The sequence below is a fragment of the Rattus norvegicus genome, chromosome 17 (genome assembly GCF_036323735.1).
Source record: "Rattus norvegicus strain BN/NHsdMcwi chromosome 17, GRCr8, whole genome shotgun sequence".
Lineage (NCBI taxonomy): Eukaryota > Metazoa > Chordata > Mammalia > Rodentia > Muridae > Rattus > Rattus norvegicus.
The window spans coordinates 13,926,999-13,952,500 of NC_086035.1; the positions used below are offsets into that span (position 1 = coordinate 13,926,999).

Below are 25,502 nucleotides of genomic sequence, written 5' to 3' on the forward strand. Positions count from 1 at the left end.
TGTTCTCGTCACTTAGCATTTTTCTCTGCACAGGTGTGGCCTGCTTGCGTTTTGAGTCCAGGGTTTGGAGGAAAACCCCAAAGATCCTCCTCCGTGAGCCCGAGCTCCTCTTACCCTTGGTTCTCAGACCATATCTGCCCAGGTAGGGCAGAGCTTCAGGCTATGAGGGAGCGACTCCATATTGTGCAGAACAGCACTCTGTTGTGCATTCAGGAGCTTCAACTCCCAGGGCACAATAGCCAAGTCTATGCCAGGCATGAGGGTGTGGTGTGTGCCTGGATCCTGTGCTCCCTGTTACGCGTGTCCCACTACTCCGCCCAGAACTCTGCATCTATTAGTGGTGCGTGGTGGGGTTCAGCAGCCTTAAAACAGCCTCTGTCTGCTCTTGCACAGTGGCTCTGAACCCCCTGCCAAACCCCACCATCCCTTGCCTTCCTGGGAGAGTTAGCCGTGCTTCAGATAACCTCTGCAAGCTCTTGGGGCCAGCTGACCTCCCATGGGGCTGCTCATCATGGTCTAGGTTGCCTCTGATCCTTGAATCTCCCTCCACCATAAGGTGGGCAGCCTGCTGACAACACAGACTTTGACCTACACTTGCATTGCCATGGTGTTCCTTTCGTATTTTAAGAACCAAGAGCTGGGTACCTGCTCAGTCTTGATGAGCAGCTTTCTGTTACAGGCCATCTCAGATGGAGAACAGATGGGCTGATGCCCAGCAGGATACACGTGGCAACGGTGAGGTTCTCCTAGCAACAGAGGCAGTTGTACGTGAAGGCCTTGAGAAACCATGAATGGAGGGGAAAGCTTAGGTTGGAAGGACCAGGGACAATGAATTCCCCAAAGCCCAAGGGATTCAGGTCACCGTTGTCATGTGTCCAGGCTCCGTGTCCGTCCTGGCATCTGAAGGTGCCCCTTTTTCAAAGGGAAGATTTCCCCCGTGGTGACATTAAACACCTGGAAGGCTTCCTTATGGGAGTGGCTATAGTAACCTCCATTACACGTTAGATCCAGTACTGCATTCTCTTCTTGTTGAAGTGAGTTGAAACCCAACTTCCCCAAGACAGTGATGCAGCAGAGGCCACCCCCGCGAAGCTCATCCCCAGTACAACCAGGACAATGTGAGCTCTCTCTGAATAATAGGTTCTCTGAAGCCATGGCTTGCACGCCACACCCCAGGGCTTCCCTCAAAGAGTGGTGTGGATAGATAAATATGTGAAGTGACTTCCTGGGACTCTTGACTCACAAAGTGCATCTCTGTTTTCCCCCATGGGACCAAAAGCAGCTTCTGCGGATGGTGACAACCAGATTTTTGGTTGGATAGCATTTAGGAGGATAGCAGAAAGGTTGCAGAAGAGACCATGTGCCCAGAAACATCTGTGTGATGCTAGTTCTTAGGGAAATTTTGGAGTTTTTTGTTTTTTGTTTTTTCTAGAAAGGCAATGTAGATAAACCCCACTCCTGGAACATAATACAAACCTAGAAATTTTGGCCTTATCTGGGTTAATGGGCAGGTGTTTCCAAGATGTTTCAGCTGAAGGGGCCCTTGTATATCAGCTGAAGAAATTGGATGGCAATGGTCAATGGCTAGATCTAGGAAAGAATGCAGGACTTACTAAGGTCTTCTGAGGCTCTGACAGTAGCTCACCCACGTGGAAGCAACAGGCAATTCATTTCTCCTCATACTTCCCATTTCGAAGTATAGGAAGGACTGAACCACTTGCCTGAGAGAGACAGGACTTGTGATTGGTGAATTAGCTAATTTTCTACCAAAGGGAGCTCCAGGGGATATTTGGATACCTATAGTTTACTTTGGAAATGATCCCGGAAGTCAAGAAGGAAATAGCTGCTAAGGAATGCTTGCATTGTGGAGCACGACTCCACCAAGGGTTCACTGGGGGCATCTACATGCTGCTGAGCCCCAGGAGCAGAACCGAACACACCTAGGATAGCCAGTGGATGGGGCAGGGAGGAGCTCCACCACAGTCAGCATGGATGGAAGACTATCTCCAGAGATTTCTGCCCAGCCACGTGCATGGCTGTGCACACTCTGTGAGCTGGGGCATCCTGGGGCAGAGATCGGTATTTGTAATAATCAGTCTCAGAGCCGAAGGCAGACACCAAAGAACCAGGCTCCCTGGACCACACACATAGATTTCAAGGCTCTGCCCCCTGAGCTCCTGACTTAGTAGGCCTAGTGTAAAAACAGAATGCTTGAGTTTTCAGCGTGAGGACACGCGGATGCCAAAGGTCTGGGCTTTGACGTTGACTGGTGGGCGAGTCTCCAGCCCTTCCTTGACTCTTATTGGTGGACTCCATCTCCACCGTTTATGAGGAAAATTTCACACCACTTCACATCGTATATCTCAGGCCCATACTGTGAATTTAAAAATGGGGAATTAATAATTACTTATAACTCCCTGCAACTGTGGCTGGCAGATAAAATGCCATCTGCCAGACAAGATTTATTTATAATGGGGTTTATACATATTTATAAGTTTGCAAGCAACGAATGCACAGTTTTAAAACTGGCACATTTTATATTGGCTAGAAAAAAATTGCAACTTTATACTAGGGCTTTTCGGGTGTGAACTGCATGTGTGTATTATACACACGCAGATGCTTTCCTTAGGTCAGATGGGATGTGCACCTCGGCACGTATATGTCCAGACACAGATCAGCTCTGTGCTGAGCCTCTGGGGTTTCCTGACATGGACAACTGGATATGAAAAATAACACCAAGGTTGGCGGTTGTTGATCGGTTCTCATTTGCAGACCCGCAGATCAGAGTTCATGGTCTCACAACCCATGGCACAGAAAGGGAAGGAGGGGCTCTCACCACGGGCCATGACAGAGGGAAAGCAAGCCTCATGTGTGGTACATTTCCGTAACCCTAGCACTTGGGTTAAGGTAAAGGCTAGTTCAGGGCTAACCTGGGCTACATGAGACTGTGTCTCAACAGAACTAAACAGAAGGGCGGGGAGCAGCCAGCAGAAGACAAGGAAGAGGCAGGTGTTGGAGAAGAGGAAAAGGGACAGGCAGATGAAAAACCTGCAGACTCACATCCTTTCTTGACCCAGCTTTAAGGTGGATGGGTTCCTGTTTATAATCTAACTAGAACCCCACCCCCAACATGCTCGGGGGAAGTGTGAGAGTGTTGGAGTGGGAGGAGGCCTTACAGGGCTGGTGTGCCCACTTTCAGTATGGACAAAGGATCAGGCTCAGGAATGAGCTGGGGGTGCTGAAGGCTTTTGCCCAGTAGATGGCGCCGCTGTGGAGCCCTCGGGAAAGAAAAGGGTGCAAAAGTTCACGCGACCACATCCTTCATGGAAACTGCTGACATCAGCAGGATGCTGGGGACCAGGTTGAAAAGCCTTCCTTTCCACTCCCTGCCCTCTCAGATGCCCTGGGGTGAGTCCATGAGACCCCCAAACACACTTACGATTCCTCTCTTAGGGTGTAAGAGAAACCACAGGAAATGAACCCACTGTACGTAGAGGGCCATGCCTATGGGGTGAATTTGAAACCCGAGCTACCGAGGACGTACAGGTTCACACTGGAGGAAATTCCTTTACCACAACCAAAGTCACTCACAGTGGAGTCAAGCAACAGCTCAGGAGACAGAGACGAGTAGACTAACCAGTCTGGGGACCACGAGTTTCTTTTCTTCTTCTTTTTCCTTGTTTAACACTGTGTGTGAGTTGCCAATTGAATGTTCTCTGTTTGGCTGACTTTTGGATATAACCTGTTTCTGAGTATTGTGAAATTATGTGAATTTCTTTGTGTTCAGAATGAAACATTTAATGTTTAAGAGCCCCAGGCTTAGGGGATAGCTCGGCATAAACGTAATGTGTAACAAGGTATTTTAACAGTTTTTCAAAAGCATTCTGGTGGTCAATTATACATATTGCTATATGAATATTTGAAAGTATCTCTTTTGTTTCTGTTACCTTTTGTGAAGCACCAACAGTTACTGTAACAGCGTCTGTCTGGGAGAATGGCCAACCGCCCCTGTCTATTCTGATATTGGCATGGAATTCACTCCCTAAGTCACCTGGGAGGAACAGAAATACAAAGCCAACTTTAAGGTTCCTAATATTTTTCTATGATAGAACTTAGGCGATTTGATGAGCATTCGGAGACCCCAAGATGTAACAGGTGAAGGTGATCGGTCAACTTGGACTCCCTCACCTCTTGGGACTCTTTAGAGAAACGGTGTTGCTTCTGGTCTCATGCCTTTCACCACAGTCCCGGCACGCCATAGCCAAGCTTCTGGGATAACCAAGTGGAGGCAGCATATAACATCCCCTCCTGTGGCCCAGGTATGGCAGGTGGCAGGCTAACTCTAGACAATGCTGCTGTCCTCATTATTAGGTACTGGAGTGCGTGCCTTTATCAGCGGGACGGCCACCCATGCACTTCTGATTCCAGAGCAGCCCCTCTGGCCCTCTGACTTAGACACTAAGACCACGTGGGTTTTTGCGTCCGTCCATACAGTCCCCAAAGCATGGAACAAGCGGTGTAGCTAGACGTTTTCTAGAAGATGCACCTCGTTATGTTTCTGTGACCGGCTCTTCTCCCAGCACACAGAATAACCACGGCTCGACGATTGAGAGAAGCAACCATTTTTAAATAGTTAATTGTTTCAGTGACTATAGATGTAAGTCTGTTGGCAATAAAAGCTACCGTGAAAAGTGTCTCTCATTTGCGTGAGGGAGGTCACGTCTGTGTGTGGGGGTGGGGTGCTGTAACGCACGTGTGGAAATCAGAGGACAACTTGTGGGGGGGGGCGGGGTTCTCCTTCTACCATGAGGGCCCTGGGGATCGAACTCAAGTTCAAACATCAAGTTTGGTGGCAGGCAGCATCGCCTTCTGAGCCATTCACCAGCCCTGGAGCTTGTAATGCCACGGAGAAGACAGGAAGATAGATTAAAGTCTTTCTCTACAAAATGGGTGTTCTGTTTTTCCTCACGGGGGGAAAAAAGGTAACTCGTCAGAACCGCTTGAAAGATTCATGCCAGCTTTGGCATCTGGAGCATAGATGGCCTTGGGCAGGTCAGAGGTGATAGACAGCGGGAAGGTGAAGTGGGGCTTTTTACTCCCAGTTCTAACAACTGTTATCAACAAAGACTCACACATGTGGGTCCTCTTCCTGTGGGATGCAGGTTAGGGGCTAAAACTTGACATTTGTAAAACAGGGAGCCAGTTCCGCTGGCTGCTCACGCTTGGTCATCTGCAGACACTGGCAAATGAAGGCCAGTCTCTGGTTGGATGACATTTTTACTTTTTAATTTTATAATTTCTTCTCGACAGAGAGGCTGTCACCATTCTCCAAATCATAGGATCTGCTGGGAAATGGCTCCCCCCGGGGATGCTCTGCCCTTATGTAAACGTCGTGTGTGGCAGTTTGTGTCTGTAATCCCGGAAGGAGGCACACCGATCCTGGGGGCTTGCCGGCCAGTCAATCTAGGCAAAGCCGGCAGCTTCAGGTTTAGTGAGAAATGCTGTCTCAAAAAACAAGAGGAAGAGCAATAGAGAGAGAGAGAGATCCAACATCAACCTCTGGCCTCCACTGCATGCACAACAGTGCACATATGCACGCGCAAACACACACACACACACACACACACACACACACACACACACACACACTCACCAAGATGGGTGAGGTTTATTCCTGAAACGCTGCGAGACCAGGTACTAGGAGAAAAGCAAGACCACTACACCCCCTGAGTGTCATTGCAGAACAGTAGAACATACCACACAGGCCTCCAGGATGGGTTTATATAAAGGCTTTTGGTTTTATTTATTATTAACAAACATAAACTGCAAGTAGTAAAGGTCACTCGCTACCTGGGGCAGGCCCCAGGGTCTCTGGCTTCTCTTGTTTCCGACCTTCGGGGTGAGGGTTTGGGTGCACTCGGTCTCAATGCTGTCTCGGTGGCTTAGCTAGGGAAAGGAGCGCACACTGGCGTCACGGATGATTGCTCCATTTGGCATACATCAAGTGAGTGCAATTAGGTCTTAGTGTATTTCTAATTTCAACTGCTCGACACTCTGTCATTCTACAAATGTCACCTCCTAGCTGGGGATGGTAGGTGTGGCCCTCTGCAAGGGCTGTTGAATGAAAGCAGACACAGGAGGATATAGAGAAGTCAGAGTCATGTACAATGTGTTATTAATATTAGTGACCCAGATCCATGGCCTCGAAGCATTCCGATTAGGGAAGAGCACGTCCTCAAGCCCCATTCATTTTCCACCTCAACTCCCCCACACACTGGCCTGTTATTTTCCCTCAGCCCAGCACTTGCATGCTTTCCTTTCCCAGAAATGCCTGGGTTTTTTGTCAACACCATGATGAGAGAATAAGTTATTTTCTCGGTGACGTAGAGAAGAGACAGATAGGCCAATGATCCAGCAGAATTCCCTGGCAGTGACCTATATCCACCAGGGGAAGTCTTTCGTTAGTCAGTCCATGGTTACCTAGGGCCCAGGAAAAGTGTCCCTAAGCAAGAGCAAATGCCATCAAGTAACCATTGAGAGAAAAATCATCTTTAAAAAGGTTGGTAGGTGTGTCTCTGATGCTAATCAACTTATGGGGAGCTCTGACATGAAGTTTCCCCGAGTGTGAGTCCTTCCAAAGACTGTTCTGGGAGCATGGGTGCTGGCTGCTCTCTCCAACATACCCACCTGTGTGTCCCGCGGGCAGAGTCCTTGGGGAGGGGATTTCAGAGGTGTCTTCTAAGCGTTTTCCTTACAGGATGGACAAAGGAACGCAGGTCCAAGCGGTGGAGCGCCCATCATATGGGCATGGGAATGGTTCTCTCTGAAGAGGGTGCAAAGAACCACATCACGCCTCCTAGCCTGGCGGATTCCTCTCACTGAAGGGTCCTGGTCAGGGTCCACAATTGAGGGAGACGAGAAGCTTTGCTGACAGCTTCAGCTCCTTGCCAGCAAAAGGTGGCGGCAAAGCTGACTGGCATCAAGCTTCTCTACACACGAATCAAGCTTCTCTACATGGAACTGAACTCAGTACCATACAGTTGAAGGGCTGGCTTGTGAATGTCACTGCTGGAAACTCTCTACATGCAGCAGACTGCCGTCCCCTGGAAGGGTGACCCACGGTGGAGAGCACCTTGCCTCTCCTCATGGGCTCTTCCTTCAGTGATGCCAGCATTTTGAGAGATCCTGGCTGGCTTTTCAGTGATTTTCAGAAATGCCTCAACGATCACATAATCTGGCTTTCAGATGTACTTAAGCTTATGGAAGGGACCCAAGAGGGAGGGACACGGGTATGTAAAGGTGAGACCCACACACCTGGGCTGCTCTTGGGTGAGGCTTTTTGAGAATAAGGAATACTTGAGTAACTTTTCACAGCCATGAGCTAGGACACCGGCACAAGGGCACCGGGAAAGGCGCACCACCTTATCACATGCTGAATCCGGTACAGCTGTGCCTGCAGGTTCGGACCAACCGTTACACAAGATGTGGGGGGACCAACACTTTGTAATGGGCTCCACCTGGGAAAACCTGGCATACACATTCTGTACAACACAGCAACGGACAGACACATACAGGAGCACCCATTCTATGAAAATTAATGTAGTGTGAAGATAGGAAGATTCCATCCCAAAGCGCATGTGCATAGCACATCACTACCTGCCCTCCCTGGACCGGGGAAATCGGCATCCAAAGGGAGTGGACAACGTCAGCAGCTTGGTACATTCAGAAGGATGGAGCCTGCAACCCATAAGGCACATCCATGTCCGGGCTGAAATGTATCGGTGTCTCCTTGGGTCTCCTCCTCAGGAGTTGGTGGCCACGTCAAGCAGACCTCCAGGGTCAAGATCTCTAAGGCCTCGCGTGGAAGCGAATGCGTGCAATAAATAGGTGTGGCTGCAGAGCTTGACCTGTGGAGACATTCACTTGCAGAGGACCCCATTCTGAAGCGACCTCGTTTTGTCAGTGACGCAGGAAGAGGTAGCCACATGGGGCAGGTCTTCCTTGACCTTTGGAGAGTGGCTGCTGCTGTTGTTACTGGAGCTTGATTTACTTCTGCTCGGGTCAAGAGCAGGCTGCATCGGGGAGGCCTGGGTCCCCTTGCCCTTGACCAGACAGCCGCACACCAACCGGAAGAAAGCACGCCGCATCTCTTTGCTGGCCAGCGTGTAGATGACAGGGTTCATGGCCGAGTTGAGGACAGCCAGCATGATGAACCACTGACTCTTGAAGAGGATGGAGCACTCCTTCGCCCTGCAGGCCACATCGATGAGGAAGAGGATGAAAAGGGGGGACCAACAGGCGATGAACACGCTCACCACGATCACTACGGTCCGCAGAAGGGCCATGGATCTCTCGGAGTTGTGGTTGGCCACCCTGCGGCTGCTGGACTTGACCAGGAAGTAGATGCGCGCGTACAAGATGACGATGGTCACCAGAATGGCTGTGAAGATGCTGATGAGAAAGGCAATGTATTTCTTGGAGTAGAGGGGCAAGATGGTAGAGCAGTCGGGAAAGTTCTCCAGGCAGTTCCAGCCCAGGATGGGCAGGGCACCCAGCGAGAAGGCAATTAGCCAGCACATCCCAATCAGAAGGAACACGCGGTGCTTCTTGTTGGCGTCGTACGGCCTCATCTTGATCATGGTCAGGTGCCGCTCAATGGCAATGGCCAATAAGCTGCATGTGGATGCGCCCAGGGCTACGAACATACTGCCCTCCCTGAGGAACCACACTGTTGGAGACAGGCTGAACGTCTTCCTACCGGACATCAGAATGTTGACCTTGTAGGCTATGCCGGCCAGCAGGTCGCAGAGAGCCAAGTTGCCGATGAAAAAGTACATGCGGTTATGAAATTTATTGTTTTTCCAGATGGCAATCAAAACCATCAGGTTCTCCAAGACGATGAAGCTACAGGTGACCAAGAAGAGGATGGTGGTGATGAGGGTGCTACCCTCAGGGGGGTCCCGCAGCCTGCCTGCCAGCTTCCCCACGTAATCATAATGTTCCCGGAGAGTATCATTCCCCAAGACTGGCGGGTGGCCCTGCGCATGCGTGGATGCCATGACTTCCTATAGACGGATGGTTACCTCAACAGTCCACGAGAGGGCGCGCCAGGAACGTTCATTTCAGGGGACAATTGGGACAGCGGTGGTGGGTTCCTGAAGGCGTGCAGCAGGCCTGACTGCAGCAAGAGTGTTGGAAACAGGCTCTGTAAGAAGATAAAAGCAGAAGGAACTTTGGATCAAGTGATCACCATTCAGCAACTCTAAGTGTGGAAAATGCTAACGCATTTGGAGGGTTGGTGTGTAGGGAGTGCTTGGAACGTAGGCCAAGTCTCTAAAAGACCAGGGGAAGGGGCCTGGAGCTGCCAGAGAAGAAACCTCAGAGTGTGAATCTGTGAATCTTGTAACCACGGAGCAGACTTGGAAATCTCCAGGCACCAGGAAAATACCGCGTTACTTCTCACCCACCACGTGGGAGCTGGTAAACCCCTATTCCCAGCTGTGGAGGGAATCGGATTTTTCTCGGGATGAGGAAAATCGAGGGAGGGAGGGTTAGAAGGAAGGCGGGAGAGGAGGGTGAAAAAGGAGGGGTGGAGAAACACAGTAAGGAAAACAGTGTTTGAAGGACTTCCGGGTCCTCCTTGATGAGGTTTGAAGCAGTACCATGAGAAGCACCTCATACTTCCTTGGGCTGATTCCTTTGGGGTCTGGATGGGCCTTTGGCCCACCTGGCAGAGAGCCCTAGAGCCTGACCTCAGAGGGAGGACAGGAAGAGCAGCCTGAGCGAGAACCCTGCGGCCACTGCCCTGAGCAGAGCCCAGGGAGGAAGGAATTGCTACCCGTCCTGGAAGCAGCGGCGGCTGAGGTTAAAGGAAGGGGAGAGGGTGGTGACATGAACTCCGAGTGTGGCTTGAAAGGCAGAAGTCTGGGCCAGGGAGTATGAATTGGCATGTTTACAACGCCTGGGCATAGAAGGAAGGTGATACTTGGGGGTTGCTTTGAAGGCCTTGAATGCAAACGCCAGACCCTGAACAAATAAGTGTGTGTGTACATGTGTGTGTGTGTGTGTGTGTGCGCACACATGTGTGTGTGCGTGCATAAGAGAGAATAAGCATGTGTGCCTGTGACACAAATGCATGCACGTGTGTTCCCATGTGTGTGACTGTACCTGAAGCCCATTGAACCCATGAAGCCACATTGGCAGGCCACTGAGTTCCAGGGATTCTCCTGTCTACCTGCCCACCACACTAGGATTACTGATGCATACCACCAAAGCTGCCTAGATGCTGGGGGATCCTGAACTCAATTTTCACTCATGCTTGCACGACAAGCACTTCACCAACTGAGCTGTCTCCCCCAGGTCCGCCCAGAGGGCTGTGAAGTGTTCACCTGGCTTACGTCTCCTCTCCACCCTTTGATTCATTCGTGATTCCGAAGCTCTGAGGAGAGCTTGATGCACATGGCCTACCATTCAGTTTTTATTGTAGTGGACACGCCTAGTTGTGCATCTTTGTGGGCGTGGCATGGTGACAGGTGTGTACTGTTGGTAACGATCACAGTCTAGCCATTAGCATTCTCAACTCCTTAAACATTTGCAAGTTTGAGGCCCGTATCTTTGTATGAACCCAAGCCAGCTCCCCGTGCTGCAGAAGTCTAGGACTGAATTCTCTGTCCAACTGGGCCTAACCTCTTTCTGTTCCTTCCAACTCCCTCTCTACGATCACTTATTTTAAATTAAAGTTACTGGATTTTTAAATTTCTAATGAGGTCCAAGTGAGGTGAGTTGAAAATAGCCCGCTCTGAGTACCCGCTGAGGATTTATTCAGTGTTTAAGCTCCCGGCCTAAATTTGGTTCCTAGACACATGGTCTAAGACAGTGGTCTAAGACACCACTTCCAATAGGGCCTTTATTCCCTGAAGGATACCAGGGGTTCCTCTATGGATGGTGCTATAGGGCTGAGAAGGGCAAGTGACTCCTGGGGAACTCTGCACCCCTTAGACCCCCTGGCAGCAGTGGGTTTTGTGTAAACCTTTTCTCTCTCTATCACTGGGGAGGCCTTAGCATTGGTGACATTGGGAAGAAGAGGCTGGTGGCTTCTCAGTAGAGGAACCTCCTAGTTTCCTGGCTTTTGGAGGTAATCTGCTGTTCCAGAATTCCCAGGAACTGCCTGAGTTGATGTCTACATTCTACCTGGAACCACCCTTAGCCTAGTCCAACTATTTGAGCTGCCTGGGACCATGGAGGGCTTGAGCTGAGGTCAGCCTCAGTGTCGCTGGCCAGTGGAAACTTTGCTATACCTTCTTTTAACTTCAGAGAGCGGCTCTGAGGATGAGACCCTGGTGATACAGAGAGGGCTCGCATCCTCTCACACCCAACCAAGCTCTTCACTGGGCTTCTAAAAGTTCTCCCCGAGGCAGGCGGGACAATTCTACAAGTCTCTTTCTACTCTGACCCCCCTCCCCCCTCTTCCTCCTCCTCCCATCATCATCATCATCACCACCACCATCATCATCGTCATCACCATCATCATCATCATCATCATCATCATCATCACCACCACCATCAGGTATCATGCAACCTAGCCTTACATGGGAGTTGCTATGATGATCTTGAAGTTCTGACCCCCCTGCCTCTGCCTCCTAAGGGCTGAGACCACAAGCTCAAACCACCACGGTGTTTCATGCGGTGTGTGGGGTCACTGAAGTCAAAGCCTCTCGGTTGCTAAGCCTCTCGGTTGCCAAGCAAACACTCTACTAACTGAGCTGTACACACTCCCAGCCCATGCCTCCTGATCTTAGCTTAAGTCTCATCTGTCTGTCAACCCCCACGTCACATTCTGCTCATCCTGTGGCACCGTCTAGGGTCAGGCCAGCCCCATGACCTTTCTCCAAGGCTGTCATCACTTTAAGGAAAATATTGCAAAAGTTCTCATTAGGAGACTAGGAAACCGTAAGCAGCCTCAGCTTTCTGAAATGAAACAGCACATCCAACCAAAGCAACGTAGGAAAGGGGGCTTATCTGACTCCCTGTTCAAGGGCGCAGTCTACCACGGCGGGGAAGGCATGGCAGTGGGAGCTGGAGGTGGCTGGTCACGCTGCATCCACAGTCGGGAAGCAGAGAGAGATGAAGGCGAGTCAGCTGGTGTTCTCCGTGTTTTATTCAGTCCAGGACCCCACCCCATGGGACGGTCCTGCCCACACACTTCAATTAACCTGATCTAGAAAGTAGACCATGCCGGCATTCGTTTCCATGCTGACCCTACATGTCCTTAAGTTGACAGTCAAGACTAGACACCCAAAGCAGGAAAAGCCAGCGTGATGATCAGCTCTAACCTCACGTCCCTGGGTGCTGTCCCCTGACACAGCAGCTAGCCAGGAGCCTTCCCCGCTTACAGGGCAGGTCTGCCAGTTCCTACGGATGCTGGAGAACCCATGCCATGCTATGCTCTGTCCCTGCTGTGTTGATGTCCAGGTTTGTTTTCAAATAGCACTGGGCTACCTGCTCTGCCATCGGGGTCTCCGTCCTGAGAACAGATAGACAATGTCTGAAGACCCAGCTCACAACACTGGTGAAAGTTAAGGTTTCCCTCCAGGTTTCTTGTTCTGGGGAAGACGAGTGAACTTAGATTAGCCTTTGTGTATGCACATGTGCACACATGTGCCTGTGTGACCGCTATGAGTCAGTTTCAGGTGTTGTTCCTCAGATGATGTCTACCTTGGGCTTGTGGTTTGTTTTTATTTTGAGGCAGAGTCTCTCTCTGACCTGGAATTTGCTCAGTTGACTTGACTGACTGGCTAGCAGGCCCCAGGGATCCTCCTGTCTCTGCCTCCCTAGTGCTGGGATGACAAACATGCCCCACCACACCCTGCTTTTGCACACGAGTTTTAAGAATTGAACTTGGGTCCTCCTGCTTAAGAGGCGAGCACTTGGGGTTGGGGATTTAGCTCAGTGGTAGAGCACTTGCCTAGCAAGCGCAAGGCCCTGGGTTCAGTCCCCAGCTCCGAAAAAAAGAAGAAGAAAAAAAAAAAAAGAGGAGAGCACTTTCCCGACCGAGCCATCTTCCCAGCCCCTGTCCTGTGCATGTACTAACTCAGATTGTTTCCAATGTCTCACTTTCCCAACCTCCCACAGCACTTGACACACCCCATCCCTCCCTGGAAAGTTTGGACTTTTGCCTCCAGAGCCAGGAGGGAAGAAAGTCCCTTTAAAAATCGGGCAGATCCGATCTCAACCTCTGGGTTGTGACCCTTTGGCAAAGTCCTGTCTCGGAAAACATACATATCATGATCTCAAACAGTAGCAGAATGACAGTTATGAAGTAGCAAGGGAAATAAATTTTCTTTGGGGGAGGGTCGCCACAACATGAGGAACTGTGTTAAATTAGATGGTCACAGCATTAGGGAGGCTGAGGACCACTGCTCCAACGGGGACAGAAGGTGAAGGAAGGCACGGCTCTCTGCAGGAGCAGATCTTTTAGAAGAGTGAGCGTAGTAGAAAGAAAAACAGGTGGGGAGCGAAGCAGACACCAGCAATTAACTAACCACAGTGATATTGATAGCGGACACGCCAGGACTCGCGCAGGCCGCGGACCTACCAACTAGCCTCCTCGACTGCCAAAGCTATGCTCCCCCTTAATTAAAACTCATCTCTCAAGCAGCAGACATTTTATAGAGCATCTTTTGTTCGACACCACTCTGGTTCTCTGCATTTGCCTCTTGAAGCTATCAGGCTCTTTGGGACCTAAAACACGTGGTTTTCTCTGGTTTATCAAGATTTATAAAGCTGGTCACGTCCTGAGAGCGAAGTCCTGGGCTAAACACCAAGTCGATTTTGGATACATCTAGAGATCCCTGCATGGTCAGAAGCAGATGTGTGTGAGCTCTGCTAAGGGCGAGGTGTGGGTGTTTCAGTTCTGTCACCAAATGAATGCACCAGGAAGCCAGCCTGACTCACCACGTAGACAACCAAACACTCTTGGGGCCAGCACTCGGGTAAGCAACAGGCCACCAGGGGTCTCTGCTGGTCAGTGTTGTCACCCAAGCTGACCGCTGTCTGGGGTTCTCACCCTGAGTGGATTTATCCTGTTTCTTCCAGTATGTAAATGAACCATGGGACACCTTGAATCTTGCACATAACCACACTTGTGGATATAGACAAACCCTGGCTACTCTTCATACATTTCTGCACAGCACCCTCTTTGGGTCTGATTTGCAAATAAAAACGTCTCTCCCAGCCAAGGGTTGTTTCTCACACCATTTTCTTGGTGAACACGGACCTGCATCATTGCAGGCTACCCTTGCTTTCTAAGGGGCACGTTGGTGTAAGGGGTGGGCTATAGCCATGACCCAGAAGTGCTGGTCTATAAAATAGGCGTGTGTGTGTGTGTGTGTGTGTGTACACTCGGGGGTGGGGGTGGGGGTCAAGGTATCCCCACTGAAGGCAAGGGAGATGCATTCTGCAGTTTTGCCTTTGGCGTTGGGGAAGGGATGAAGTCCAGCAATGACATTGTAAGTTGGACGGCCGACCCATTTCCTTTGGAACAGAGGGAGCTCTTGAGAGATGGCTCAGTGAGTAAAGCTCCTTCTGTACAGGCTGAGAGTCTGGGTCTGAATTCTCAGGTGGCATGTGAAGCCAGGCATATAAGAGCACTTCCGTAATCCCAGCACTCCTACATAGCACGGGAGGCAGGGGCAGAAAGGTGCCCAGATTTGGTGGCGGATGGGCCAGCTAGCCTGGTGTACAATGTAGTGAATGATAAAGGAGACCCTGTCTCAAACAAAATTGGAGGCAAGGGCTGATACCTGAGGTTGTTCTCTAACCCCATACACATGCTGGCATACGTAAGCATCCTCACTTACACACACACACACACACACACACACACACACACACACACACACACACAGGATTTTTTTTTTTTAAAGAAGTCTGATGTTGAGATTGTGGCCACACAGAGACCAGTTTATTATGTGTCCTCCAAACTCTGAGGCTTATTCTGGAGATAGACAGGTCCTACTGAACTCTAGACTAGAGGGCTCCCTCAACAGCACTGGTCTCCTCAGTACTGGTTCCTAGGGAGCCCCTTGTCTGTGTTCCTTTGCACTCCCAAGGTTTGATTAGCCAGCACTCCACATACCCAGCACACTCCTCCTCCCCTCTCCTGGCCCCCTCTGATCTGATGAGGATTGAACTGGAGTCCTCAGTCACTCTGCATTTAATGGGAGCCACTGTCTACATCTGAGCTGTCCTTGCCCCTGTCACCTGAGCCAACTTCTCACTTTGGCCTCATGACGCTGGGATTGTACAGCTTTCCTTGAAGCACTCTGACACCAAACATATTTTTCTCTTTGCCAAGAAGGAAGGAGATGCCTTGACCAAATGGCTCAGTGGTGGGTGACCCTACACGAGACCTCACCAATACTAGGCATGCCTGCCCTCCCCCCTGATCCAAAAGCGGCTTCCCTTGGGGGAAGCGAGCCTGGGAGAGGGGTCCGATAGATTCCAGATGTGCCTTCTACCCCAGCAACTCACTTTCTCCATATGTCGGTTTAAAAAGTAAACAAACTATAAAAAGAAGGGAAAGGAGGGGAAATAGCTCTGCTGTCTAGTGTGCTCCCTCCTTTTCCCTCCCCTCCCCCCTCTCTCCCCTCTCCTCTTTTTGATTCTTCTTACCCTCCTCCTCTCCCCTTTCTCAAAAATCTCAGAGAAAAAGACATCTCCCTTGGTCAGAGGAAGGACTGGTTCTTTTTTTGCAGAGACGTCAATGACCTCATCCTCCAAACCAAATTAAAGCAACCAGTATCTGACAGTGAGCAACGTTTCTTGGAAAGCTGGAGGTTTTGGGTCTTTTTTTTTTTCCTCCTCATTTAAAAGAACCAAGAAATGACATAACTGGAGGGCCAGTTCATGGCTCCCACTCCTGAAGAGTTCCTTTGCTCTCGAGTCCTCTCACTCTGGTTTTCTGCCTCGACTTCATTCTGCCTCCAGACAGTTCAGGACAGAGTGAAGGCTTCACTCACACAGCCTCCCACACTGGACATGCTGAGCTAAGGTCAGACGAAGAAACACCCTGTGAGACAAAGGTTACCGATGAAAGCTGAGGACGGCCCCGTTTCTCCCACCTTTCTTCTTCAAGCACGGATACAAGTGCCTCTGCCTGGTGGGGCTTCTCCATGTCTCCCTGTCTGCGGTCCCTGTCCTTCTCGTTAGCAAACAAGAGGACACACAGATCCCAAGGCGGTCCAAGAAACCCCAGATATGGAGGTCATGTCCCAAGAACACTGGGTGCCCTGTGAATGTCTTGAACATCAAACTTGTCTGTGGAAAGGCATTGGATCATGGATGCAAGATCTGAACGTGCCTTACAGTAGTTTTCTCCTTTGCCCACTTTTGTGGTCAGGCTTTTCAAATTCTCCCTACAGTGCTTGCTCCTGGCAAGGACAGGGGACCAACTTACTGCCACACTTTCCAGAAAATGAAGGTAGACGTGTGGAAATCTCTTGTGTCAGGAAGGTAGCAATATGTACAAACGTGAGGTGTCTTGCCCAGGAAGGCCATCCCGGTCACACGTAGTCCCTACAAGAGCATGAGACTTCTGAATGGACACAGTGGGAAACTGAGGTTCCTAATGGCAGAGCCTAGCTGGAGATGAGGCATCTGTCCTAGCCCATCCCTTCAGGGATAAGGTTTTTATGAGTTGGTCACTTGTCCTAGGTCCCTTCTCTAGAAGGTGCTAAGAGCCTCTTGGTGTCTTTACAGCCTAATTGCTTGTAGCTACAGGCATTCCAAGACCAGTCCCGGAGTTTGGGTGGAATGTTTAGATGACTCTTAGAGACAGGGGAATAGAAGGATATTAAAATCCAAGGATTGCAGTCAGCCTGCCCAAGAGCTTGTGGGAAGGAAACCTTTTAGGATCCTATAACATGGATCCAAAATTGGTAATCATGGAATCCTGAGGGCAGACAAGATTTTAAGAGTCAAGGAACCAGTTGGGGATTTAGCTCAGTGGTAGAAGGCCCTGGGTTCAGTCCTCAGCTCCGGGGGGGGGGGGGGGGGGGGAGGGGCAAGGAACCACAACACCACATCCCAGCTAACACAGCTTGCTCACAGGTGACCTTCAAACTTTGATGGTAAAGGAGGGGTTCAGATAACACAAGGGAACCCCTACGTTTTTTTCAACAACAATGACACACTCAAGTGTTTACTATTCTTGTAACAAAAAGTATAACAAAAAGTATACCCATAAACTGTAGGCATTGAGGAAGAAATCTGTGTAACAACATATCATGCTTTCCAGAAAAAGGACCAGTCCCCAATTCATGGAAAGCAGGTCATCAGACTAGTATATAAAGCTTCATAGGAAGTGGGAGGTCCTACATCATGTATGGTAGAGAACCAGGAGGGTCTCGGTAGGGTGTGTGTGTGTGTGTGTGTGTGTGTGTGTGTGTGTGTGTAAAGAACAAATGGCATCGGGGAGACATCCTAAGTGGTTAGGATGTAATTCTCTCCAAATGTTGGCGGAGGCTTCCAAAGGGCAGGCTCTCCAGGTGGACCCTCGGATGTATGTAGACAGCCTGACACTGACCGGATGTGAGCATCTGCCCATCTGCAGATGGGAAGAGCCGATGTGGGGGTTCTATGGCAACACAATACTCGCCCCAGCACTGAGCTCTGTAGCCCTTAAGAGGTTTATAGATCTAGATTCCTCCACAGCTACCTAAACAGAGCCCTCGTGCACGCACGCTCATATGCTCACACACACGCACACACCCCACCACCACCACCACCACCACCACCACCACTACCTCAACCAAACATCCCTGACCACAGCCACAACTTGCCAGGCATTTACCTGCAGTATGTGACCCTTTGGTCCACTTTTGAGGAATTATGTTCACTTGACTCTATCTGCCTGGTTTTCATCTATGACGGATGGAACTTGGAATAGATAAATGTTTGTAGGACGTGATATGCAATACCAGAGACTTGTGACAGCAGATTTTAGAATGAGTGACTCTGGAGGCTTGGAGGAGGTATGTGCCATAGAGGAGAGGAGACCCCCTCCCCTCCTTCCCCTGGACTCAGAATGTTACACATACCTTAACAGTGGTGTTCAAAGCAAAGTATTTCCTTTTAAACAGCTGACATGAAAAACCCTCTTACATTAAGTCTTAGGAATATGGCATCGGGATTGTTCAAGTCCAGAGAGACAGGGACACAGAGACCGTGTACAGGCACATGGTTAATGGCCACCCTCCCTTTTCTTCTATCTCATTCAAGAATGTATGACATACCAATTTTCCCTGGGAGCCTCATTATTGCTTTGCAGGTACCTTGTCGTCTAGTTCTAGGCCTGACGCTCCCCGAATTGCCTGCTCTAGAAGTGCTAAGGAAACTGGAGTTTTGTAGCTCATACAACTGAAAAGAATGCTTTTGCTTTCTCCCAGAGGGAAAAACCACAGCCATTCCCAATGCCCGGGTTTTCTTCTCGTGAGGGTGTCTAACTTCTTAATTAGCCAAGTAAAACAAGGATCTTTCCCTGGAGAGCTTGCGCACTCCCGCTCAGGGTTTACAAACACATTTTAAAAGCCCCGGTTGCTATCTAAAAGAACCCTATACCTCTTCACCAGCTCCAACTGATGACTAGGTCCTGCTCTCCGGGTTATGAATGGCCCGGAGAACGGGAGCGGGTGGCCAAAGCGAGACACTCGCGAGCTCAAATCACTGTGGTGCCTGGATTTGGTTAAAATTTTATCCAAAAAGTAGTTCGGGTGGACCCGGAGCCGCTCCCTCAACCCGCGACTCTGGATTGTGTAGCCCCGATCCGATTTCGCCGCTCACCTCGTTCTGCAAGGCTCATCTGGGCTGGTTGCATGCTGCCACCGCTAAGTCTCAGCTAAGGCTCCAGTTTAGGGGCTCCTCCGGAGGTCGCTCGTGGCCTCAGGTTTCTCTCTGGCTAAGCTTGTCCAGCCGCCTCGCTCAGCACCCGGACCTTGTCGCCTGCCCCTGAACTTGCTCGCCCAGATTCTGCCCCAGAGGATCCGAAGGCAAACTTTTGCCACAGCCCTCCGGGGCGGGGCCCAGAGTCACCCGCCTCCTGCCGCCCCTAACCCAAGCTTCAGAGCTTCTGCGGGCTGGTTCCCATTTACGTACCGTGGTTCCCAGCCACGTCCTGCCTCCGGCCAGGTCCCCGCCCAGTCTTTCTGCCAGTCCGCTGCATCCGCGCTGTCCAGACCCGCGGACCCTGGCTGGACTCTTCAACCCTCTGGATTCCCTCTGCCTCTATTCCTCCACCAATCACCGCCCCCCCTCCCGCCCCAAAACCTGCTCCAGGACCCAGCAGTCGCAGATACCGAACCGGGTACAGAGCTGGACTTGGGTAGACCTAGGTGGCCAGAAGGATTTGAGAGGATTCTTACTAATACTGTTCTCCCTTCGAGATGACTGTGTTAACTATCTTTAACCTGAAATTAACTGACTACCAGCCTGAGCTGGTAAGCTAAGCCCCCTGCCCCTCCGGACTCCTACCCTGCCCCCATTCCTTTCTGAACTGCAAGGCTGGGACCCCAGCCTCTTGTGTATTTCAGGTCCTGACTCCTGTGTCTTGCTTACCTTAGTTAACCACACCCCGGTCTACTCCCGCGCTCTGGGCAAGCCTCACCAGCTATGTGGGGAGAAATGAGAATCTTTAGGGGGAACCACATGCACGATTGTCCGTTACAAAGGAAATGCAAAAGACCTCCAGACCAGCTTGGGGAAGGAGAGGAGAGAGGAAGCAGAGCATGGCTAAATTCCTGAGCAGGCAGGGTCCTGGCCCCTGTTACCTCTTCTCAAGTGCTTTGTTGCCTACAGAAGATGAATTTGCCGCGTTCTTGGGGTTCATCTTGGGACTTTTGGCCTTCTCTGTTGCCCTGTGAGAAGCCCAAGCCCTCTGGGTCACAAGCCGGGCTGCAGGGCTCCAGCTGCCTCAGCTGCACGACTCCCCTGAGCTCTGGTCCTACTTGCCTAGCCTTCCAAATTTGCCTAGTGTCTCGGACACAGCTGGAAAAAGTTCTCTCCCTGAGTGCAAGGAGAATGACCATGCCTCCTGACTCCTGCGACATCCAGTTAAAGGAGGGAGAGGTGGCCACAGTTGAAGATGTTTCTGTAGCTGTCTCTGCAGACACTTCCTGAGGTCAGGGTAACAGCACAGTCTTCTTAGTCACTGCGTCTAACCCCACAAAAAGGCCCAGTGCTCTAGCTGTTTCCCACTGTGTCACCGTCCCTTCCCGGGCAGGTAGAGGTGTGTTTTAATAGCATCTGTATCTCCTTTTCCCAGGTAAACCGTCCTCCAGATAGAACAGGGTGACCCTGAGTCTCTATGACAGTTCCTCCAGCCTCAGACAGCGCTCTCCCACAGCCTGAGAGGTACCAGGCTCTTACTGCTACCGGCAGTCTTTCTCAAGAGTGATTCCACCTGCAGCATCCCTGAGGCTAACGAGGCTTCTTTTCTCTCAAAGTTTCCTAGCCAGAAGCAGCCATCTTCTGAGTCCAGGCCTCTTTCTCTCTGATGAAGCCCCTGCCTTGCTGTGATGTCTATTCTGATGGAGGCCCCTCCCCTGTCTGCCCTGATGGAGACCTTTCCTCTGTGGACCATGCTAGAAACCTTACCCCTTCTGCTGTTCTGTATCTGGACTTTAAAGCTCAGACACTCAGGCTCTCACACTGGGTCTCTAGGCCCATAGAACCCACTCCGGGCAGATTTCTCTGAATGCATCTTCCCTTGTGTACTGCTGGCTGACGAGAGAAAAACCAGTTTGTAACCTCAGCAGGAACGACAGAGTGAGGGAATCCACGTTCTTGCAACCCTCCCTGAAAAGACAGAGTTGGACATGTGTGTCAGAAGGTGAAAATATGAGAGCTAGCGGGCCGGTCGAGCACACAGCGCTGGCTGGAAGCCAAGAGGCAGTTTTCCACGGAGATGTTAGCAGGTGTCTGACTGTGCTTTGTCCTCTAGACTGAGCTTGGGGCACTTAGGTACTTTCTGAACATCGTTCTTGTGAGAATGTTTGGGTGAGATGAACATCTGTCTGCTGCAGTATATGGCTGGTCAGTGTGGGAAGGTTTTGTCCAATCCCCATGGGCATGAATAGACCGTTGTGGAGGCTAAGGGCCAATCCCAGTAGAGAGTCCTCCCAGGCTGGCAGTCTTTGACTTCTCCAAACAGTGCATATGGCTTCCTACTTGACTGGGGCATTAAGTCCGTAGGGTTTTTGATTTATTGCCTCCATGCATGAATCAGTCCCTCCTGGCAAGTGTGTTTGTGCTCCATGCGTGTTCATACATGTTTAGATCCTATTGGGTTGTGTTTCTGAAGCACCCTGACACTGGGTATCCTGTCTCAGAGAAAAAGCTGACCTTTATTAGAGATAGGCACCATGGTAGAAAGGAACTGTCTTGAAACAATATTGGGGACTTGGGTCTTGTGGTCACTCTGCAACTTGACAGACAACCTCAAGCCACTTCCTCTCTGCTGGCTTGCACCACACGGATTTGGGGAGAGACGCTTTGTATTTGAACCTAGCCCTGAGCTTGCAGAATGGAAGATGGCCCTGTGTGCCCCACAGCCTTATTGGGACTCACGGCGTTCCTTTGACTCACTGCCACAGCCTTCCTGGGGGAGTTCATCCCATGGCAGCCACCAGCCAATGCCAAGTGACTACAGGGGCTTGTCCGTCACCACACTCCTACTCTGTCCCGTCATCATCTTTGAGGTCAGCCAGGAGTTCCAGGAACTGTTCTCCTCACAGTTTGTATTTTAGGAAGAAGTTGACAGCGTTCAAAGACATAAACTCATAGACATTGTCTGTGTGGTGTATGTGCTATGAGAACTCTCGCATGAGATGTGGATGTGCGTGCAGTGTATCTGTAATGAGTAGTGTGTGAGTGTGTGTGTGTGTGTGTGTGTGTGTGTGTGAATTTGCACAGTGTGTTTGTATGGTCTTGTGTGTGTATATTTGTGATGTGTGGGTGTGTAATGTACATGTTTGTGCAGTGTATCTGTAGTGATGTGTGAGTATGTGTGTGTAGCTCGATGTATGTGTTTGTGTTTATGTGTGATATGGGTGTAGTGTGTGGTATGGTGTGTGATGTGTGTTTATGATGTGGTATTTATGATAAGTGTGGTTATGTCGGGGTATGAGACTAGCGCTGGTGTGGACAGCTGCCTTCTCATTCCGCTCCTTGTCTTATAATTGAGTTGTTTTAAATGCACATGCATTCACCTCACAGTAGAGAAACCCAGACTTGAGGTCTTTATCCGACAATGACAGCTCACAGCTGTGTGCGGGCAGAGCCGTCCAGACTTGGATTTTGACTGGGGGATATGATGGAACTTTCCTGGGTCCTCTGCTGTGCGGTGTGCATCCCCTCCAGCACCCAGTCAGCCTGCAGCTGACAAGGCAGAGCTGGGCATGTGGCTCGATTGGTGGAGTGCTTGCCTAGCGTCCTGGGTCCCATTTCCAGCAGGGTAGAAACTGAATATGGTGGTGCACTCCTGCAATCCCAGCACTGGAGAAGCAGAGAAAAGAGAAAGGAAGGCTACAGTCAAAGCTTTCTCCTGCGATGGGGCATCTGAGCTGACAGTCTTTGCTACAGTGCATGAAGCCAGGCAAGGATATCTTTGCTATAGTCCCAGAAGTAGGACAGTTGAATCATAGGCTAGATCTATTTTAAGTGGTTTTTTTTCTTGTAGCATCTGTACTTCTTTACATTCCTGCCAAAAATGTATACGACTTCCCTTTTCCCCATGTCTTAGTCACTGTTCTATTGCTGTGAAGTGACCTCATGACCAAGGCAACTCGTACGAAGGAAGGCATTTAACTGAGGCCTTACAACTCCAGAGGTTTATTTCATGATCATCATGGCAGGGAGTATGACAGCAGGCATGTCCTTGGAGAAGTCCTGGGAAGCTGCATCCTGATCTGCAGGCAGAGAGGGAGACACAGGGCTTGGTGTGGGCTTGTGAAACCTCCAAGCCTTCTCCAATGATGCCCTGCTTCCAACAAGGCCACTCCCCCAATCCTTCTAATCCTTTCAAGTGGGGCCACTCCCTGGTGACTAAAGCATTTAAATATGAACCCATTGGGGACATGTGTATGCAAATGGCCAGACCCCATTTTCTCACCAGCATTTATTTATCCAGTTATATTATTTTTACGGGATGTGTGTGTGTGTGTGTGTGTGTGTGTGTGCGTGTGTGCGCGCGCGCGCATGCGTGCGTGCGTGTGTGTGTGTGTGTGTGTGTGTAATGTCTTACTTTGCTATGAACCCTGTGAACCATAATAATCCCTGGCATGGCAAGTAGGCCCATGGCATGACTGTTTTGGGGGTAAGCAAACACTTTATGCTTTGATTTTAAATGCATTCCACAGGAGGACACACGGGCATTGTACTGCAAATCTGGCAAAGAACCTAAGGAGCTCACAGGGCCCAGGGGGAAACCTACAGCTACTGTTTTCCCAAATGGACCTAATATTAAAATGCTCTCTAGATTTATCTCATACTCAGCGTGCACGCATGCACACATACACGCACACGCGCGTACACACACACACACACACACACACACACACTCTCTTAGGGAGAGGTTCTCAACCTAGCCCCTCATCCACTGGGCTAAGATAGCTGACCAGTGAGGAGTTTTAGCTGCCTCGGGTTGCAAAAAAAAAAAAAAAAAAAAAAAAAAAGTGGGTGTGAGGATCTGAACTCAAATCCTCTGGCTCTCACTGAAAGCACTTTGCAGACTGAGTCATCTCCCTAGTTTGTCTCCTTCTCCCCCTCTCCCTTCCCCCTTCTCTTCCCTTAGTCCCTCCCCCTCCCCACTCTCTCTCCTCTTTCCCTTCCCTCTCTCCCCCTCCCTCAGGTGCACAGGTGTGTGCGGTTGTTTCCACAACCTCAGGTCTTTCTCATTCTCTCTTTACCTTATGTTTGAGTTCTGGATACCATTTCCACCTGAATATTGGAGAGTCAGCTAGGCGGGGCAGGTCAGTGAGGCCCAGGAACCCATCTCTTCTCCCCTCTCCAGCACTGGGATCTGCAAACATTCAACATCACACCGGACTTTCTAAGTGGTTTCTAGGCATTGACTTAGTTCCTTAGGCTCACACAGCAAATACTTTACCGACTGAGCCATCTCTACTTTTTATTTATTTATTTTTTTTATGATAACCACCGAGACTGGGGTGGGATAGAATCTTGCAGTTTTGTTTTTCATTTCACTGGTGACTAAAGGTATTAAACATTTTTAAAATATATTTGACATCATGGGAGAAATGCTTCAAGTTGTTCAGGAAGTGCTTTTTAGATAGGATCCCAAGGCCAGGAAACTATAGCCCTTTTAAGCATCAACACAGGAGATCCAGATATGCTGGGGTTAGAGAAGGAAGACTTGCCTTCCCCTCCCCATAAACTGGGGTTTTGGGGGCGGCTTGGATTGCTTCAGACACTCTTTTGTGGGGATCAGAGGTATCACAGTGGTGTGCAAGTGAGAAAACAAGGCTCAGAAAGAGGAACTCAAAAGAGCCACACAACCGATGATAAGTGGCATCCCGTCACAGAACCATAATCTCCCTTAATCTCGCTTCCGCCCTGGTTCTTCGGCTGGGGACAGCTCCTTCCCAGCGATCCTACTCAGAACCAGCCATTTAGCACGTGAAAGTCTCAGGAGCAAAGGCGCGTTTGAACTTTTCGCAGCAAACAGCAGTCTGGGGCTCAAACTCAAAGACACACAGCATCCTGCCATAGCATCCCTGGGACGCAGGGCGCATCGCTGTGCTGACTGTAAAGTAACCTTAGGACTTGGGGCGCGCGCGGGGGCGGGGTAGTTAACTTCTCTGACACAGGGAGTGGGGCTTTCAGTTGGCACGGAGTTTTCAGACTTTCAGAGGCGGGATGGCAGCAGATAGAGAACCGAGAAACCAGCCAGGGCCTGCGCGCATGCGCATGTTTCCAATGACGCTAACTGGAAGACCCTGCTTTGGGTGTGGGCGGCCTGGATTCCCCCCTCCACCCCCAACCCCAGCAACATCGTTTTGGCTAGGAAAGTCGCTGCTGCAGAGTTTGCGTGTGAATACCACAGCCGGGCAGAGCACACTTCAGCAATCTAGGGGTGGGGGGTAGGGGGTGCTTTCTGTCAAATTGATCGTCTCAAAGTGTCTCTGTGGGTGCCACACCTGGGAAATCATGGTGGGGGCTGGCTGACGCGGGGCGCTTCGTTTCCAGACAGTTCCCAGAGGAGGTGAACTGCGTCATTCAACAGAAATGCCTGCTGTTGCACTGAGCAACTGAAGGTGGCTGGGTTGGTCAGGAGCAAACCTGCCTGTCTCCTGCTGTAACTAGTTTTGTGCGCTTTCCCACTGTGCCCTTGGGCTACCGAACAAGTGTCTGCAATGTTCTGGAATAAGTTTGCTTCTTCTTGGCCACCAAATGGTTTGGTTTGGGGGTGGTGGTGGGACTCGTGGAGG

The 25,502-nt window shown here is 50.4% G+C and overlaps 1 protein-coding gene across 3 annotated transcripts; it reads right to left on the reverse strand.

Annotated features, from left to right (window-relative positions):
• Positions 1-5,774: 5,774 nt before the first annotated feature.
• S1pr3 (sphingosine-1-phosphate receptor 3) lies at positions 5,775-19,215 on the reverse strand. Of its 3 annotated transcripts, XM_006253680.4 has the most exons (3): positions 18,841-19,143; positions 9,084-9,205; positions 5,775-8,904 (listed from the first exon to the last, which is right to left on the reverse strand). In XM_006253680.4, exons 2-3 carry the CDS (start codon positions 9,119-9,121, stop codon positions 7,920-7,922), a joined length of 1,023 nt encoding a protein of 340 aa, XP_006253742.1. In that variant the 5' UTR covers positions 9,122-9,205; positions 18,841-19,143; the 3' UTR covers positions 5,775-7,919. The 3 variants fall into 3 exon arrangements, with proteins under 3 accessions (XP_006253742.1, XP_063132423.1, NP_001258072.1); XM_063276353.1 differs by lacking the exon at positions 18,841-19,143 and adding an exon at positions 19,153-19,215 and having other exon boundaries at positions 5,775-9,205; NM_001271143.1 differs by having other exon boundaries at positions 5,775-9,205; positions 18,841-19,015.
• Positions 19,216-25,502: the final 6,287 nt, after the last annotated feature.

What these genes read in the sequence shown, in the direction of transcription:
- S1pr3 (XM_063276353.1), bottom strand. Translation starts at nt 9,059, where the DNA reads ATGGCATCCACGCATGCGCAGGGCCACCCGCCAGTCTTGGGGAATGAT.